The sequence below is a fragment of the Eleginops maclovinus genome, chromosome 5 (assembly GCF_036324505.1).
Source record: "Eleginops maclovinus isolate JMC-PN-2008 ecotype Puerto Natales chromosome 5, JC_Emac_rtc_rv5, whole genome shotgun sequence".
NCBI lineage: Eukaryota > Metazoa > Chordata > Actinopteri > Perciformes > Eleginopidae > Eleginops > Eleginops maclovinus.
This window is the reverse complement of record NC_086353.1, coordinates 23,054,718-23,074,619: the sequence shown is the minus strand read 5'-3', so window position 1 is coordinate 23,074,619 and position 19,902 is coordinate 23,054,718. Positions and strand designations below refer to the sequence as shown.

The following is a 19,902-nucleotide window of genomic DNA, read 5'->3' as shown; positions in this document are numbered from 1 at the left end:
AATCTACCATAATGTTAGTCATATCCAACCACAAAATGTTAGCCATATCCAACCAAAAATGTTAGCAACCTAGACACCCAAATTGAGGTAACATACACTAAACCTTTACTAAAACATTAGTGGCAACATGTTGACTCCCCATGTTCAACTAACTAATTAGAGTATGTCATTTAAATTCCTAAACTCTTCGGACAGATACTTGTGGCGGGTATTTATTCACTGAAACCCAGTGGTACTGGAAGGCAACTGTATACACAGCAACCCCACATGAAACCATGGACGTGATCCCGTTACATCTGTATGATAGCGCACTTTCTGTCACACTAAACACAACCCCCCCAGAACAGACTCTCTATTAAAACCTGCTTCTATGACTCAGACACAGACAAATCTGAAAATCATGTTATGCCCTGCAAGCTCTTAATGAGCTGCAGGGCATACTTAACTCTTGAACCTATCTGGACATGTTAGGAAAAACCTTTAAATTGCAGTTGCTAAACAGCAGTGGTATTGCTTTTACCATTCTTTCTAACAAGCACTTTATTTTATTATTTTAACCCCTACGTCCTTTATGTCTTGTGTCTGTTGTTTGGTTGTGGTCCGTTTCTCATTGCAATGTCTTGTTGTTTTTTTTACCTGTACAAGAATCTAAGTCTATCAAAACACAGCCAATCTGCATTTTTAACATGTTCTTGTTCACATCGTATATATTGCTATGCTAATTGGAAGAAATACATTGCAAGCCTTGCCCTTCCTTGCTGCTGTAATTTGCACAATTTAGAGTTGTGTTGAGCTATTTTTCATTTGACAATATTTAAGGTTCTGAACTGTTTTCATTCATTGCTGGCATAAACAAGACAGAACATACCCATAAATTAGAAGATGAAAACTATGTGCTGTGTTAATAAAGTTTCTCAACAGATGAATGTTGGAATAATTTGGATTTGAGCTTTGAAAATGTGACTACAGAATAAACAGGAACGTAAAAAAGGATAGAAGCTTTCTAATCTGCCAAGTGATTCCAGCCTTTATATTAAAATGTCCTGGCTGCTTGCAGTGTACTGCAGTTTGACAACAGAGGGCAGCAAAGGCCTGTAAGTGGAGACGTGCTAAAGGGATGTTGAGGAAACTTAAATATACACCAATCAAAAGTGATCTACTATTTTTACTACTATAAAAGAAAAAGGTACATTCAATATCAATTACGATGTTAAAGATAAACCTATAAAACAATTTCAGATTTGATGTAAATATAGGGGGTTGTTTTACACATTTGCGATAAATCTCGTTTTCAAGATCAGATGGAGAGGCTCCCTTAACATGAAAACTGTAATCATTTGCTTCTGGAGGAGCATTTAATTATGATTTCTTCTGTTTTAGGTGTAAAAGAAGCGATACAACTCTGACGCACCACTGCGCCAAAAAGGACAGTTCCATCTGCTCCACACGAAGACAACTTTACACTGTGCACATCTGGACCAACAGTAAGATTACTTCAGACTAATTTTACGTCAGAATAGTAATAATAAAAAAAAAATTCTACTGTGATTCTCTTTACTCTTCTACCTGATGCATATTGAAGCAATGAGTCCGGATGTTCCCATGTTCTGCATTTTTAAGTGACTGGGCTGGTCCCCCTATATAAAGGAGACGCGCCCACTGCTCTGCTCTGTCTCTCCATACACGCCAAGATGAGCTACGGATCTGAATCCTTCTCCGCCTCCTCCTACCGGAAGATTTTCGGGGAATCTCCCCGTTATGCATCCTCTCCGTCGCGGTCAACCGTTAACCTGTCCTCCAGGACAGGTTACCGGTCAACCTCTGCGTCCCGGAGCAGCGCCTCCGTCCTGGGCTCGTACAACAGAAAGTCCGGCCGCTCCATGCCAATGGAGACCTTCGACCTGACACAGAGCAATAACCTCAACAATGAGTTCAAAATTGTCCGCACCAATGAGAAGGAACAAATGCAGGGTCTCAACGACCGCTTCGCCATGTTCATCGACAAAGTGCGCAACTTGGAGCAGCACAACGCAGTGCTGGAGACAGAGTTGACTACTCTGCGCCAGAGGCAGGCCGAACCGTCCCGCCTGGCGGAGCTCTACCAGCAAGAGATCCGCGAACTGCGCTCCCAGCTGGAGGGGCTGAGCGGGGAGAAGTCCCAGTTCATGATAGAGAGGGATTCTATCGAGGACGAGCTGCAGAAGCTCAGGGGGAAATACGAAGACGAGTTCCGCGCCCGCGAGGAAGCTGAGGCCCTTCTCAAGGCTTTTAAGAAAGATGTGGATGATGCCACAATGGTGCGCCTGGACCTGGAGAAGAAGGTGGAATCTCTCCTGGACGAGATCAACTTCCTCAGGAAGGTGCACGAGGAGGAGGTGGCCGAGCTGACGGACATGATCCACGCTGCCCAGGTGTCCGTGGAGATGGAGGTGTCCAAGCCGGACCTCACCTCCGCTCTCAAGGAGATCCGAGGCCAGTACGAGTCCATGGCGTCCAAGAACCTGCAGTCCGCCGAGGAGTGGTACAAGACCAAGTTTGCCGACCTGTCCGAGCAGGCCACCCGGAGCAATGACGCCATCCGGGCCAGCAGGGAGGAATTGAACGAGTTCAGGAGGCAGCTGCAGTCCAAGACCATCGAGATAGAGAGTCTGAGGGGAACCAACGAGTCTCTGGAAAAGCAGCTGCGGGAGATGGAGGAAAGGCACAATGTGGAGATTGGAAACTACCAGGTAATCGTCTTAAATTACTTTTTAAATGCTAGAAAAATCATTTCATTTTCAGTCGAATAAAGGTATAATTACATTGAATAGTAAACATTGCATATGAACATTTCTTCTTATATTAAAAATAAGTGTCAGTGCGGTAATAATATGAGGAGCAGCTGAGCTCTGTCCGTGGTGCTGAAACTCGCTCCCATGGGACAGCTTGGTGCAGCTGCATCTGACAACGCCCACTGAGTGGATGTGCTGGATCAGTATTTTTTCTGTGCTGTTTTAGATCCAAAAATCCTAGCTGAGAAAATGTTTTTGTAGAACCAATTATGTTTATAAATTATTAGAATTGCCAGCTACACAATGGATCAAAAAACATTACTGACAGAGGTCTTTGTATTGTCACTGCCATAATTTCCTTAGGAGAAAGACTTTTTAAAACTATTTTTTTTAAACAAATGTTGAACGTACTTTTCCTGTATTCTTTGATTGCCCTTAGGACAACATGATGGAGCTGGAGAACGACCTGAGGGCCACTAAGGGCGAGATGGCTCGTCACCTCAGGGAGTACCAGGATCTGCTGAATGTCAAGATGGCACTGGATATTGAAATTGCAGCTTACAGGTAGGCTGTTCTCTTAAACACAACTCGCTATCACTCTTAAAAATCACTCTTAAGTTATGATCACCATAAAATGGAATTGAAAACACAAGATACAGACATACAATGGGATAAAATCACTTCCTCCATTGTAAAAATGCTTGTCCTTTCATTTACTCTTTATCTTTGTGTAGTCTCTACCTGTTCTAAACCCTTCCCCTGTTGTTCTCTCTGCAGGAAACTGCTTGAGGGGGAGGAGACCCGCATCGGGACTGGGATCAGCTTTCCCGGGTCCTCCATGAGCAGCATCAGTGCCGGGCAAGGCTACAACTACCAGAGTCGTATGTACAGCAGCTCCGGCAAGAGCTCCAAGGGCAAGGACGAGGAGCAGCTGCAGCAGCAGAGCAAGTCCATGGGCAAGGTAACCCAGCGTGAGGTCTACGAGGAGACCGTTGTCACCACCAAGAAGATGGAGAAGCAGCAAGACCCCAGCGACAATTCCACCAATCAGAAAAACTAAGAGCCTATACTGTAAGCTAGTTTCTGACCCTTAACTCCGCATACATCTTATCATTTCCCAAGCTAAAACAAACCCTGAACCTTCACACTTACACACTTGTGGGCATCTACGATGAACGCCTTGCCTTGTATTATAAGCAGATGGTCATGGTTTCTATCTGCTATATGTCCACAAGTGTGTGAGTGAGTGTAGGATTTAGATGTTGTTTTATCCTTCCCTTTCTCCCATTTCCCCCCCACATGTGTTCCCCAAAGGAAATCCATTATAAATCATCTGTAACAATCACTCTTTACAAAACCACAGTGCTCTCTCTTTGTAGTTCACACACTCAAACAATAACAAGCACTTACGTAGCATCTCTTTCAGGTTCTATCAGAAAATAATATTATTCTGGTCTTTCACACTACTGAAACACGGCAGATAATAAAAACTCTGGTCATTCACCAACTACCACAAGCTGTGAGATACTCTCAACACATTCCAATGGAAGCACGTGTGTGTGTCCACTAACACGCAAAAAAACAACCTGCAACAGTTTAGCGAGGAAGCGCACAGTTCATGGAAACCCAGCCAAGAAAAACCGTAAAATATGATAGTGTACTGCTGAGCCAATTTTTCAAAGACTAATTATCAGGTACATGAGCAAAATGTGTCCTTGCACAATTTCTTCACTGGTTTGACTGTGGTCCAATCAGCTCTGCATGACATAAGTATGAAAGAGTCATTCTCTTTAAACTCCTTTTTAACTTCCCTAGTGAAGTTTCATTCCCAAAAGTGGATTCCTCATTTAAATTGAATCTAAGGCAAACTAATAATCGAGCATAATTTGCATGTTGTATGTAGATGATTGCATGGAATCCATCGGCTCAGTGCTCTTGGGACACAAATTCATTGTTCGGAGATAAAAGGCCGACTCATGCCTTCCTTCTCACCATCTTCCATGCTGAGCTTCATCAGGCACAAAACTCATAAAAGTCATAGACATGCGCTTGTTAGCCTGTAAGCTAGGTAGGTCTTAGGTAGATGTAAAAGCTGTGAGGATAGGAATAAGGAAATCTCTTTAGGCACTTATACAGGAAGTTATCTGGCAAATTTGCAAAGCAGATTGCACAGTTTGTCGAAGGATACAGGGAACAGGGAACATTGAGCAAAGATGCCGTAATGGAGGCAAAATGCAGCTAATATGATATTAAAGTGGAAGTGATTTTTCTTTTGAAACAGTAAATCACGCTTCAGCACAAATATACAAGACTCTGTATGATCCATATGGCTGTATGCCTACACCACATCATTTCCCATGTTGCCATCAATGATGCTTGAAGCACATGTGAGCCCCAGAATCCATACCATATCACTCAGCCAGAAGAAAAACCATGGCATCACCTAGGGCTGGGTATCGTAAAAAATGTTTCGATACCAGTATCAACACACTAGTATACCATACCAGAGAAATTGATTTGACACCAACCAGACGTCGCATGGATCAAAGAATGTTTGCGTCGATTGGCTATGAGCATACCAATAAAGACATATTTTAGATGTGGGTTAAAGAAAATCTGGTTTTGTTTGACTGGAGAGTTATCGAAAGTTTTGGGTTATTTCGGTCAAGACTTTACTGATACAGATTACTGATACACAGCCCTAAAATCAACACACAAAATCAGTTGGAAACGCCAGATTGCAACACATTTGAAACAAATTAACTTCTCTCTTTATAACAGCGGTCATGACGGGATAAAATGTCTGTTGTAGTACGACCTCACCACTAGAAATACTCAGTACAACAGACAAAGGAATAGCTTGTTTTTTCTGCCTGTGAACTGCCGAATTTAACACATCTTATTGTAATGCTGCTGGTCATGACGACCCACGACCTGACAAACTGCACTCAGACGAAAAAAATAAAAAATGACTGATTGTACGGCAGACTGTTCTAGAACGGGTTTGGTTGTTTAACTTGAGGATTGTGATACTTGTGGTTACTTCAGTACTGCAGAGAGTGTGTCTGTATCTCTACACAGTGGCCTATCATGACAGGGAATATTCAGAGCGGCAGCAAATCTGAAAGTTGGGCATTTTGTTTAACAGATAACTGAATTCAAGTGTAAAGCAGATGAAAAGATGTTAAAACTTACAATGTTAGGAGCGTTTTATAGTATACAGCTATAACAATGGATGAATGTTTCATGGTTGCAAATGTCAAGCCTTTATCTTTACACTGTAAACCAAAAGAGTTTTCATTGGTGTCTGAAAAAAACCCATCCATACTGCTGCAACTCCTGCACTGCCAAACTTTTCTAAGTGCACATACAACACCACTTCTCCATGGAATAAAAAATCAAGAGTTTTCTGAAAATATAGCACGTGACCAGTGCAAAACCAACAATCAACATTTAGCCATAGAACAAATAACTGTAGGATGTGAAATGCCTTAAAACACCAGCAGCTTTCTTTTCTGGTCGTGTGTGATGTGTATGATTCTGTCCAGTGGGGTGTAATCATTATTATGTCTTATTAGAGCAACCATGGCAACAAAAAGCATAGGGATTGAATGTAGTTGACATGCTATTCTCTTTACTGTTATTACTATGTATTGCTGTACGACACCATATATATCAATAAAGACTTGACATTATTGAGACTGCACACGATTTTCATTGTGTTCATTTTTTTATTCAACACCAACTTTTGGTGTCTAATAACGAAGGGGAAAGTAACCAAGTACATTAACAAAATACAATTATGTATATAAATATTTTATTTAACCTGGCAAAAAGTGTCATTAAGATGGACTTGCACTCCCCCATAGTGATCAGATCTGACAGTTTTAACTCCTTCTGTAAATTATTCTAGGCAGAAGCTGCAGCATATTTAAAAGCTTTTTTCCCTAGTTCTGTTCTAACTCTGGGAACCAACATCTGTATAATATCATGGGAGTGCAGGCCATGTAGATTTGGTTGTTTACACATATACTGTTTGTGCACAGATAAGAAGGAACCAGCCCAAGGAGAGATTTATATATAAAACCCAACCAATGGGAAAGTCTTCGTGCATACACACGGGAGGTGCTGTTACTTCAGAATGTATTATTGTACTATTTACATATGTTTGGTAGATACAATTATTATTTAATGCAGATTCAAGCTTATAAAACAAAATATTATGAAAAAAAACATGATGTAATATTAAGGAAAACTTTTTTGATGACCGAGGGAAGTTTCACTAGGACGAAAGAGGATTAGGAGCACACAAAAACCTGTTTTTTTTTTGTTCTGCGATTAAAGTCAGAACTATGACTTTAATCGCAGAACTAAAAAAAATATATAATATTTTTGTCATTTTGGCCCTAATCCTCTTCCATACACTAGCCATCCAGCAGTATTCAAATGAATAATTATAAGCCCCGCCCTTTGCCAGCTGCAATGAGGAGTGATGTACACATTAATGCATCAGTGATAATAATCCATTAATAAAATACACAACGTTCTAAAAAGGAGCCATTCTGCAGAATGAATATTTTTACTATTGATGCTTTTAGTAGAAACATTTTGTATTTCTATATTGTTCACTTAAAATATCTGAGCACCTTGTCCATCGTTGATTTTTAAATGTGATTTAACAATATATTGAAAGGATTGAGAGAATATTCACAACCTTAAGTAATAGTTTCAGAGATCATGCTATCCTTGTTAACATGGTTAAAATGGGGAGTTTTGTGGCACACTTGGTGCAGGAAAATCTGCATCTAAAACAAAGCCATTTTATCAATTACCATGTAAGGTTCAATGTTAATTCTCAGTATTGCAATGGAAATATTATTCCATCATGTTCTCAGGTCTGAGGAAGGAGATAATCATGTTGCTTTGATTCATCTCATAACATAAATGTTGCTTTGGAACATGACAGGCCAGAAAGCAATGTCACCATGACCTTTTCATGGACGTATTCTTTCGACAGGGCCACAGTGTATTAAAGAAAATATGATGGATCACCAGCCGCTGTACTGCACGGTGATCTTTGTACCCCCCGACGCTGCTCCACACACTTACAGACCCTGAGACCTTGGGCCCCTCGTGTCTCTTATTAGTTCATCTCCCCTCGTCCACAAACTGGGTGGAACAGTTTCAGTACTGAATGTGCATGTGTGTGACGCTGGTTGCAGTTCTTCAAAGATTTATACCCCTGCAATGCTGCTGAATAGAAGGTGTGGTGGGAGCTATCCACTAAGATGCCAGTATAAAAGCGCTGTTATGAAACAGCCCTCCCTTCTCATGCTTCAAACTTGAAGAGTGCTTCAACTTTCTATTTTAAGTTTCACCTTAGGCCCCCTTCCTCGCAATAACCATAGAAAATACAGGAGAGTATTACAGGGCTACAAAGACCAATGTAGACAATAACGCCTGTTATAAGATACTCTGGGGATAATAAGAAATGCATAGCGTCTGAAAGCTATCGGGTGATTACTCCTTCAGATCCAATGCAGTCATCATACATTGCAAATGGCTGATTTCTCAAGAGTCACATTACAGTTATTGCACTTATGCTTGTCGTAAAATAGTTGCTGTGTTTTAATAAAGCAGTATTCACTAAAGATTTCTCCCATCAAACCTTTTATTGCCATCTATGTTGCTGAAAGCTTTAACAAATCCTCTTATTCACACCCTCTGAAAGTATCACATCTTCATTATGCATAATTTATCGAGTCCATACTATTTTCAGCTAAGCCATTTTGCTAAACGTAAATATTCTTGCATTTTTTAAGCAAATTTACAATATTTTGCCAGACATGTCTGGACATATTTAGACATTTTAAGAGCTAAACTAGAATTAAAAATGATTTTCATTTATGTATGTTTCAATAACGTTTTGGTATACAGTATGAGTTGGAGAGGTTTATTAGCAGTTTATTTATTAAAATCATCTAAATGCATACTCATTGACTGTTGCAATGATTCTTTTCCTGGTCTTCGCCTTAACAATCTTTATGAATAAAGGAGGCTTTGTTGAGGGAAAAGCATGTTTTATGTTCTGTCTAAGTGATAAGTGTCTGTGGGGGGCTGTGATGGTGGGGAGAATCAGGACGTGGAGCGAGAGGGCTACAGCCGTAAATTTTTACCTATAGGCCAGCGTCCTAGCCATCCCTCTTCACTGGACTGAGGCGTTGGCTCAGCAGACATTAAGAATGTGATGGCGTGTGACCTTTCACTCACACACACACACACACACACACACACACACACACACACACACACACACACACACACACACACACACACACACACACACACACACACACACACACACACACACACACACACACACAAGAAAGCTACATCACACTAACATAAGGCAAAAACTGCAGACGTGTTCAGGCAGTTATTCCCTGAACATGGGAGATGGTCACATTATTCTTTAACCTTCATCTAAGCTTCTAAGAGTCCTCTCTTTTGTGACCAAACACAAATATTTTGTGATCCATTTGGTCTGGCAACATAGTTCTCTTTTTGGTATACGAAGTAGAGATTTATTGGAGGCCATTCAAGAAACATCTTGGTAAGTATTGCAATAAAAAAAAACTAGAATTCCATATTTTTTGATTATTTGCCTTTTTTGTCCCTGGAGTATAAAGGCCCATTAAGACAGAATGTTATGTTTAGTAAGGAATATAAAAACAGTTTGAAAGGCGATTTTTATTTTCAGAAGAAAATTGAAAAATATACCTTGCAAAAACCCCTACTTCTACTTTCATGTTGTAAGTTGCTAGCAAACCTGCTAACAATACAACAAGAATCAACTGAGTTTTTTTGTGTCAAACCAGTGTGACTTCTGAGGTGCTAAGCACCATCATGGGTTCCTGGTGGTAAGTGAATATCGTGTCAGCTAACTGCTCATGAAACCATTTAATTTAATATGTTACAAAATCCACAATGTGCAGTCTGACTAGCTAGCTGTTTCTCCCTTTTTCCAACTTTTGGCACTATGCTAAGCTAGGCTAAACATGTAGCTGAACTTGCACAGAGATGAAAAGGCTATATGTTAAGCTAATGAGCTGATTAATATCAGAGCTCTTTCCTCTACACATAGAAAGACATTTTCAATGCATTTTTTTATTAGCAGTCATTCAACCATTTGACTCAGCAACAGATGGAGATGCATGTTTTCCTTCTCTTTGAACTTGTTAACCAAATGTTAATTTGTGAGACGATGCTGCTGTTTCCTTGGAATCTGTTTCTAGCATCCTGCTGTGCTTCAGTAACTCCGGGGAATTAAAGCTCTCAGAGAAACAGTGTGCCCTCGTCCAAACAGGCACACAAAGATACGACTGAAGAGAGGATTATAAAATGATACAGAAGCCAGATTGAAGCTACCGATAGTAGTAGTTGAGTCACAGTTTTAGATAATGGCACACTGAGGCAGGTGGTAATGTATGTTGGATAAGCCTTATACATGTGAAAGTAACACCTAAAATTGGTTTGTTGACAAGAAACATAATATTCTGTGGGGAAAATTGCAGTTATTAAGGAAGTATTAAGCATTAAATTGCCATTCCAATCTGTTTCTATGCCAAGCAGAAAGTACTGAGTCATTTTGAGGTAGGCCCTCTGTGTGACGTAGGGTTCTCTCCATTAGGCTTCTTTTTTTTCTTCCTTTGTGCTAATAATAGCAGAGACAGAGCCAGCAGAGCCAGACATACAGACAGACAGATGGACAGGCAGGCAGACAGGCAGGCAGACAGGCAGACAGACCATCAGACAGAAGGAAAATCTTGAACAAAGGGGAAGGCTTATTCTGGACCTCTGTTTTAGGATGGAGTGATATTGGGGGAATTCAACCGGAGAAATACAATTTCATTATGGGGAAAGTGCATTACACTAATCAGAAAATAGAAAAACGGCACGGCCTTTGTTCTTTTTCAATTACTTTTGATATCGTAGATAGATTTAGGGGTTAATGTTTCATTTGTAGTAGTAGTAGAGTACAGGTTAACTGACTTAATCTACTATAGGTGTGATCATTTTTCTTTCTTTCTCTTTGGTCAAATGATCAGACTAAGCAAATGTGACACTCAGTCAACATTTAATCTTCTATTTAACATTTATAGACAGATTTCAGAAATGTTGGTTAAATCAAGTGCTTATTATTTATATATGTTTTGGAGTTGGAGATCCTTATAGTACAAAGCTATATACACATGCATACTTCAATGATTCTACACCAGAACGAATGTGATGAATGCAATAGTGATGTCAAATCACTTTGCAACATTGGAATCTTCCAAACCTTCCAAAAAGCATCGCACAGGACTGTCTTGGATGACATCTCATTATTTCTTTCGTTTTGAAGAGTGATTCATCGCTTCCTGCAGCTATTAAGTGGAAATGACTAAAACCCATTCCTGTAGAGTCTGATAAGATGTTAAAAAGAACTTATTTTTAGGTTAAGAGAGAGTTAGGTACAAACTGATATGAGCATAAGCCTTGCACCCTGATGCTGTGCACTGGAGCCAGATAAAGTGTCACTGTGGATTAATATCTGGTTAAAAAAATACATGGAAGTGACTTTCAGAACATATACATATTTTATTTTGCTTCTGATAAATGCATTCTGTCATAATTAAGTTACCTAAGGAATTATCTTTGATGCCTGATAAGCCATAAAGAATTCCTGAAAAAATAGGAGATGACCTTGAGTTGACAAATACTGTAAATTCGAATTTCTGTCATACTTCTGCAGAAATACACAGAGTGGGTTAAAGAGTGAATGGTTGCTTGGTCCCTATTCAGATGGGACTCATTATTTTGGTGATGGAGAGTGCAGCAAAACAAGTTCAATCTGCAGGGATGTGTCCTTGGAGGAACCTGGTGCTGAAGCCTGCAACCTGACAGTATCAACAGCGGATGTATTTTGAAATAAAACCCACATTAAAGTATCCATTTAGGTGGTGACATTCTGGTTTATAGATCCATATCAAGCAATCCTCATGAAGCTCCAGCCAATTTCAGAATGTCTTTTATATTAGCAATGTCAGTTCAAGTTGTTGTTCCATAGATAGATATTGTATCAGTTAGGTCCTGTCAGGTTCAGATACATGGATAACACAGAAGTGCATAAACCATGTGACAGTTCTTTCAGACAAGTATAAGATCACAGTGTACCATCATGTTCGGAAATGTTGCTTCAGGTCTTTGGGGTGTGTGCTGCCGCTGGTTAATCCATAATAGAGCAGCTGAGCCCATCCAGGGCTTTCTATTCACCATCCAGCCTGCAGACTATGACACAGCATTCTGAGGGAGAACAAAGAGAAATTTAAAGTATAAAAATGATGTGAAAAAAATCACCTGGGATTAAAACCCAGTAGTTCAGTATTTGAAAAACACTAGAAGCGAGCGTCACAAATGAAATAATTAATCATCAGGCGCTGAAAGGGTTTCCTGTGATCCGTTTCAATGATCAAATCAAATGTTAAAAATTCCCTTTTACAGTTCTGTTAGGGCTCTAATGACACATCCTGAACAGCTGAAAGATGAGAGACAAGATTTTGATCATGATTTTTCTCAAGGCTTCTCATTTCTTCGTTGTTGTTGTTGTTGTGCATAATCAGAAAAATATTCAGATTACTTCACCACCATCTTGTTCGATAACTGTGGAGTTCGAGCAGACGTCTGCATCATCTTAAAAAAGCATCTATTTCCAGTGATTTTAGCAAGCATCACGTGGATTAAATATAGCATTTCATCATTAGCTTTGTTCAGCATTATTTGGCCACATCAGTGTGAGCATTAATTTCCTCTACTGCTGAGCAGCTGTGAAACTGTCAGAGGTCAGAAAGAGTCCTTGCGCTATCATTAATCTTCACACTGCAGGATTTAATCAAATACATTAAAGGATCATTTTTAATAAGGCCATTATTTCAAAAATGGAACACATTTCCAATTAACAAGGTATCTGTAGGTCTATGGTAAGAACATATTTCCTGGTCTTTGTTTTTGTTGAACCAGAATTGCGTGCAGGTTAACCTAGGAAAGGACTTCAGAATGTAAGGGCTAATATTGCCATGATGACTGCTTTTCAAGATGGTGAAGACACTCGTCGGGAGAACATACTAAAGGTCACCTTGGACATGAGATTGTTAATAATTAGATCTCAATTGAAAATAAACCAAATTGGAGGACTCATAATTATGACACTCTTTTAGGACTGATAAAACTGGAAGCGTTTCAAGCTGTTTATGAAAAGAAATGTAAAAAATAACAATCGTCTTATTTTAGCACCAGGATTTCAAACAGGAAGTAAAAAAGATAGCCTAGCTCTGTCCAGAGGTAAAGCTCAATCATTCACATATTATATCAACAGGTTGGTCTTAAAGATAATTAGTTTAGGTTAAAAGATAGTAGATTAAAGATAATAGTTTAGGTTAAAAAAGAAAATACGTACGTATGGTTGTCCCGTAAGTTTTGTACAACCAGGTTTAAAAAAGTCATCGTCAGGTTTCATACAGGCAAGAACAGCTGCTTTCTGTGTGAAAAGTTCTGTTCTGTTTTGTTTGACCTATCCATCAACCCTAACACAAATCTTAAATCACCTTCCTCCTTTAATCCCGTTAAAATTACTATGGCCACTAGAGGCAATCTTGCATGTGCAAAACTGACGCTATAGCGCCACTGTCCATTTTTAACCAACACAAATACTGATGTGTAACAAAAGTGATTTGCTGTGTTAAAGGGGCTTTATGTTCTGGACTATTTGATAACCCCTGTTTCCATTAAGATAAGATAACCAGCAGCTGGCTGCAGCCTGACTCTTATTGGACAAATAGGACACTGGTACTATTTTCTTATCTAACTCTCTGCAGGATCGATATGTCACTGTATCAACCAAACAATCAATGTATCACTTTTTTTTTATTGACACCATAAAAATGTTGACTGCAATAACAAACTGTTACCTTTTACACATCAAGCAAACACAATCCTATCTTTCTGTTTTATTACTTCTATGGCCTGATTTTTTTTTTTGCTTTAGCTGCTAAATGCTCGACCAGTTACCAGCTTTGCAGTTTCCCTTTTCCCCTTTACAACAGGTTTAAGGTATTTTCTCCCTCAAAACATCTGGTGGCTATTCATCAGAGAACTGTAACGGAGGAAACGTGACACATTAAACCAAGATGATGCGTTGAATAAAAATGAAACATCAGAGCTGAGCAATACCGGTGAGTCCGTTGAATTCTCCCTGGGATCATAAAAGGAACCTTTTTACATTAGATATTACTGTTAGACCCCTCATATTTCTTTAAATATTAAATAATGAAGCTTAAGTAATCACAAAGTCATTGCTGTAAGCTTGTTTTGCCTCTCTCTCCACAGTGGTTTCATTTGCATTGTCAATTTCATCTTTATCTTTGAGAGGATTAGTGTCGAACCTTAAAAAGAACCCTCATTATATTCTGTTTATTTTGCAATTGAATCACTGCAATTTTTCTCACAGTGTTGTTAGTTAAAGAAACATTTGTGAAAACATTTAATGTGGCCTTGACTGGATTGATCTGCTTCCCATGCTCATGTGATCGTTTAGCTTCAACACAACAATCAGCAGCTTTTATTTTTTCTTATCAACAAACAATCATACATGCAATCCCTTCTGAAGATGTCCTCTCGTCCAGACTCCCACTGTGAGTGAGATTACTGTTTGGTTTATATTTTGTGTTAAACAGCCTCACTAGCTACCTACCAATGTGCAGCAGAGGGTGTAAGAAGTGGAAAGGGACACAGAGGGGGACACTCCCTTCCCCACACAAAGGACTGCAGGCTGTCAGGCTGCAGGAATAAAGATTACCTGCCCTCCAGAGGCCGACTTATTGACAAAGCTCCCATGCCGTATAAAGTCTTGAAACATCCAGACGTGCACAGGGGCCCATTGGAGGGGGTGGGTTTTGGCTGCCTGCATTGAGGGGGATAGTGCCGTCCATACACTCCCCTGCCCCCCTTTTGAGAGGAAGATAAGTGACATGTGTATCTAATGAGATAAAGGTGAGATGTTATATTCTCTGCTGCTGCGAAACAACAGCGTTACCATTCAGCATTGATCAATCACCGACAGGGATTGATTAAAGCACTTAAGCACATTCGTACTTGAACACTCATTTTTGGATAGCTTTATTTTTATGTTGTCCCTTTACCCTTTATATAACCTTAATTTTTAGAACTGTTTACATTTCTGTGTATTAGTAATTACTTCTGATGACACATAAACACCGCTGACCTGTTTCAATTAAACACTATTTCTCCACCAGGCGTAGAAGATATTAGACAGATAGATGGATAGATAGAAGTACTTTATTGATCCCAGTTTGGGAAATGTTTGCGTTGTACCGACATAAAGACAAGGCATTGTACATTACAATAGAAATAAAACAGCATTAAAAAAAAGTAAAAAATATACATATCGTACTTAAAATGTACACAAAATATAAACAAAAACAAAATATAAAGGAGGATATTATATATGTGTATATATAAATTATAATACAATGTGTTTGTTTGTTCTGTCAGAAGCAATTTTGGCATACAACACGACCAATGACTTTTTACCAATATTTTGCGTCTGCAAGATATTGGTAAAAATAAAGCATTTTAGCATCTGCACTCTTTTATGTCTTGGTTCTAATTTTTACAGATCTGAACAGGAATTGGAAAACTGGTTGTGTTATTGTAGAACATACAAAATCATTGTTGTTAAATACTTATTTATACAAGCATTGTTCGGCGGGATCCTGAATTGTCCTTCTGAATGACCTTTTCTCCCTAATTGTTGTGCATATGACAAATAATGACTTGAAGTGTGCAGGAGGCATGTTATTTCACACTGCGTACATGGCTGCCACACCTCGGAAAATCCTGCATCAGGTCCGGGTTAAAAATATCTCAGTGCATCAAAATGCAAAGCACACTCTCTGCGCTGTTAAAGGCATGAAGGTCATGTTTGAACATGTCCTCTTCATACAGAAAACTGCTTTAGGTGAAGTTTTAAACGATACACAATAACCACAACAGGCTGTCCATATTGAGTATGGGTTTAAGAAAACAAATCCTCTTATGTCATCGATGTTTTTGCGAGAGAAAGCAGTAATTGTGCAAATGGGGTTTTAAAAGGAAGTCAAACAACATGAACCAATCAGACATGTTTAACACGAATCAATGCACACCAGTTTGAATTTAAATTGACTATAAAAACATAGATCCTTGAAGAGCGTGACAGTTTTACATATATTTGCAGATCAATGTAAAATAACCAGCAAACACTGTCTCTGTGGGATGACATCGTTTTAATGAGAAGGATGACATACAGCAGCAATTTCCTACTAAGGATATAAAGTTGAAAGCAATAGTGTTTTAGTTGTTTGTAAGTAGTTTATCAATCGGATAGCCATAAAAAGCTATCACTTTTTCTATGAAATGTTGAGAAAAATCACTTTGGCTGGTGCTTGTGCTTTCTTGCTTTGTCTAATTCTGGCTTCTTTTATTCTCCACCCTGGTGCAGAGCATCCATACCAGGATACATTTATAAAAAATTCAACATTTTGGGCAACGCCCAATGGCGTAAAATATTGACGGTACAATCAGTGCAGCTACCCAGAATCCCAGAGGTTGTCTGAAAGGAGGAAGGCAATCTTTTGCCATGCATCTCTTCATTAGGGAGTGGCAGCAGGCGTTTTAATCCAGGTTTTTTTTTGTAGAAAATATAGTATGAGGGCAAAACTGTGGCGCTAATCTTATACATAAGATATATCAACTCTTGCCAGAACATGGCGCCCGTAAACAAGATGGCGCTGCAGACGTTAACAACAACGCAACGTCAGAGCGCCGTCAAAACAAAGCTGTCTATGTCGTCTAACGCTCTATTAGACACGATTTTCTTACTTTTGGAGTAATTATACACTTTTTGAAGAAGCTAAATATTCTTTAATGGCATCACTTTAACAATTTACGGGGAGAAATTGGCATTTTGGTATGACAGTAACAGGGCGCAGTAATAGTAGTATTACAATTTGTAATACAAAAGCAAAATAAAAATCACACACAGATAAAATGCACAACCCTGAAAAAACTAAAATCTTTCTTAACATCCGCTGGGCTAACGAAATGTTTCTGATTCCTGATATTACAAAAATATTTCTTTAAAAGCACGACACTTAAGAGTGTTGAAAAAGGGGTAATGTACACCTACAATGAAAGAAAGAAAACGGATGATTTGAGGAAACCCACATTGTACATGTGTTGGTAGATATATATATATATATATATATATATATATATATATAAAGCTTCAATTACACTCAGGATAAGGAATGTTGTTGCTCCATGTCGCGGTAAATCTTTATCATCAGTTGGGTGTTTATTTTTTAAAGTTATTAAAAAGTAGGTTCTAGGACAAGAAAATCAGAAAAAAGCAGGGGTGGAGGGATGTTCCATCTCAGTGCCCCTGTTACCTGGTTTAGACACAACCCTGAAATCTATAGCTATGTGATTTTAACCTCATATTTGTTAGAAAATTAGCACCTTCTAGTTTCAGATAACATTTGGCAGATGAGTCCATTCCAGGATGTTGAATAAGTGTTGATGAATTGGACACTTTGACTAGTTGGTTGCAGGATCCATGGGGTTTGCTAGGTCCTCGTAACATGGCAATCATCTGGAGCCTGTGCGAGTGTGTGCACAGGAGTGTGTGAATCTATTTAATGTAAAAACATTTGGAATTCCGTGGCCAATCACAGTTGTAATATGCTACGAGAATCAGTGTTCTTATAACTCTCTGCATAACAGCCTATTCCCCAATAGGAACCATAGTTCATTTATTAATGACTTTTTCTAAAATGTCATCTTGTCTGATCTGTGATGCAAAAATAAATGATTTATTAACCATTAATAAAGTCATTTGTCGCAAGCCATAAATGCTATAGTGTACCATATACCATTTTCTGTGTGTTGAATTATTTCTATGGATGGTTTAGCTGGGAAAGCGGCCACCGAGGTTTATCGCCCCTTTAGTGCCGCATGCATCCCTCAGCCTTCACCCGCAGAAGGTGATAATGTCTTTGTACGTGATGGTGTGTGGTGTGTGGGTGTGTGCTTAGATGAGTGGTGCTGAAGTATCGAGCTGCACCGCCATCAGCTTACTCCCCTGTGCCCATTTGAGCGGCAGTATCTCTTTCCACCTTCAAGCTTTAAAAAATGACATCAAGATTAGGGACCTGGCTGAGTGTTTCCCTGGAAGTAAGTCATTTAAGCTAACCTGCTAGTCATGGGTGAGTGCAGGGTAATTACAAGGCATCATTCAAGATATTAAGGCGGCAAAGAATGACTTTATAGCATTATGATTCTCTTGGTCGGCTAACAGAGCGATTGTGCTCTTAATAAAGGCAGAGACAGTTATGGCAGTGTATCACACTAATGGCTGCTTTCATTAATCAAACGTCACCATTGATCAAAGGCATTGCCCTATCGAGTGGGAGAAACAGATGTTGTTAACTCATTGACCCAATTTGTTTTGGCAGTGTCAGCCGCGGTGTTACTGGCCGGGCATGAAGACAAACTGTAGCCTGTATTTTTATGGTCAGCACAGCCCATTTATTTCACTTATGTTATGTGCAGCGTCACACACTCGACACACATTCTGCACTATATGTGGGGGAAGGTTTGAACACTTATGCAAGACTGTTTGTCTACAGCTGAGTTCATTAAAGGCACAATATGTCATTTTCGGACACTAGGGGTCTCTCAATCAAGTCAATAATGAAAAAATTAATATGGTAAGCGTTATGAAGTAGCGTGGGATCATGGGAGATGTTGTCATCCTCAGTAGTGTATTCAGCTTCAGTTAGGATTCCTTGAGTATAAATTGTTCAGGTTTTTTTTTAACCTGAGCCTAATTATCTGCAGTTTTCTTTCTACAAAACAAAAGGACTTATAACTACTTAAAACATCAGATGAATCAGTTATTCTTGAAATGTGTGATTCTTTTACAGTGTTCTGTGGACAAAGGACATCCCCGAGGGGCTGAGAGTCCATCCTTCATCAGATTAATACATTTAATTCATATATATATTATTAAAAATGACCAAGATGTGTATGTGTATGTTGCATGTATGTATATGTATGTGTATTACATATACTGTATATTCATTTAACAATATTTCTAGTGAATATTCGTGTGTATGAGTCTCACTGGCAGTGAATGTAGTGGATTACTTTAGTCGTTGTTTGTTTGTTTGTGTTTTTTGTTTTTTATTTTTGTCTTTGTACATTTATCAGTACAAACCATTTTCTCATTTGTATATGCATATATTTTGCTTCCCATTTCTAAATGACAAGCCCTGGTTATGCATTGTCGACGCGTAATAAAAATATGTTTGATCTGAAAAAATGACCGAGATCTAAAAGGTGTACTGTAAAAATGTGGCTTAAAACTGGATAAAAAATACATTTATGGCACAAAGGGGATAGTGTACACAAAAGACTGATGCAGGAATGCATAAACCCTAAAATGAGTTGGCTTTTTAGCACTTTTGGGTTCCCCCGTCTTGAAGTCAATGGTTATTTGAATTTGTAAGGGTCAGATTTGAAGCTTTTAAGAGGCTTAATAAAGGCACAATGCTAACTGGACATGGGCCTACAAAATACAGGCAACACTATATATTTTAGGCTCCTTAATAAATAATTTCCATGATTAAAACAAAGAATTTCTCTATATCGGAAAAGTCTTTATACATTTGCAAGAACATGACTCAACAAAATACATATTCAACATTTAAGTATAGTTGTTTTTAGACATGTTAATGCAGAAACGTTACCCATTATACCTTAAGTGTCTGTTTTCCTATATCTCTATCCTCCTCCCTTCGTCCGCCTGTCTGTGTGTCTCTGGTCCGGCTCACACCGCAATGCTGCAGCATGCAGTACCCATCAGAGACAGCTTTTAAATCTATGATGCGAGGAACCTCTGCACCCTTGGCTCCACCCTCTTTGCTGCACTACACCAACACAGCAAAAACACGCAATGTCAAGGCATCCCATA

General features: G+C 39.0%; 1 protein-coding gene across 1 annotated transcript; it reads left to right on the top strand.

Moving 5' to 3' along the window:
• Positions 1–1,660: 1,660 nt before the first annotated feature.
• inab (internexin neuronal intermediate filament protein, alpha b) lies at positions 1,661–6,465 on the top strand. The gene is made up of 3 exons (XM_063882941.1): positions 1,661–2,729; positions 3,211–3,335; positions 3,549–6,465. The coding sequence occupies exons 1-3, from the start codon at positions 1,692–1,694 to the stop codon at positions 3,829–3,831; spliced, it is 1,446 nt and encodes a 481-aa protein (XP_063739011.1). The 5' UTR covers positions 1,661–1,691; the 3' UTR covers positions 3,832–6,465.
• The last annotated feature ends 13,437 nt before the right edge of the window (positions 6,466–19,902 follow it).

What these genes read in the sequence shown, in the direction of transcription:
- inab (XM_063882941.1), top strand. Translation starts at nt 1,692, where the DNA reads ATGAGCTACGGATCTGAATCCTTCTCCGCCTCCTCCTACCGGAAGATT. An exon ending in TGGAGATTGGAAACTACCAG is followed by an intron (nt 2,730 to 3,210) that starts GTAATCGTCTTA and finishes GATTGCCCTTAG; the next exon opens with GACAACATGATGGAGCTGGA. An exon ending in ATTGAAATTGCAGCTTACAG is followed by an intron (nt 3,336 to 3,548) that starts GTAGGCTGTTCT and finishes TTCTCTCTGCAG; the next exon opens with GAAACTGCTTGAGGGGGAGG.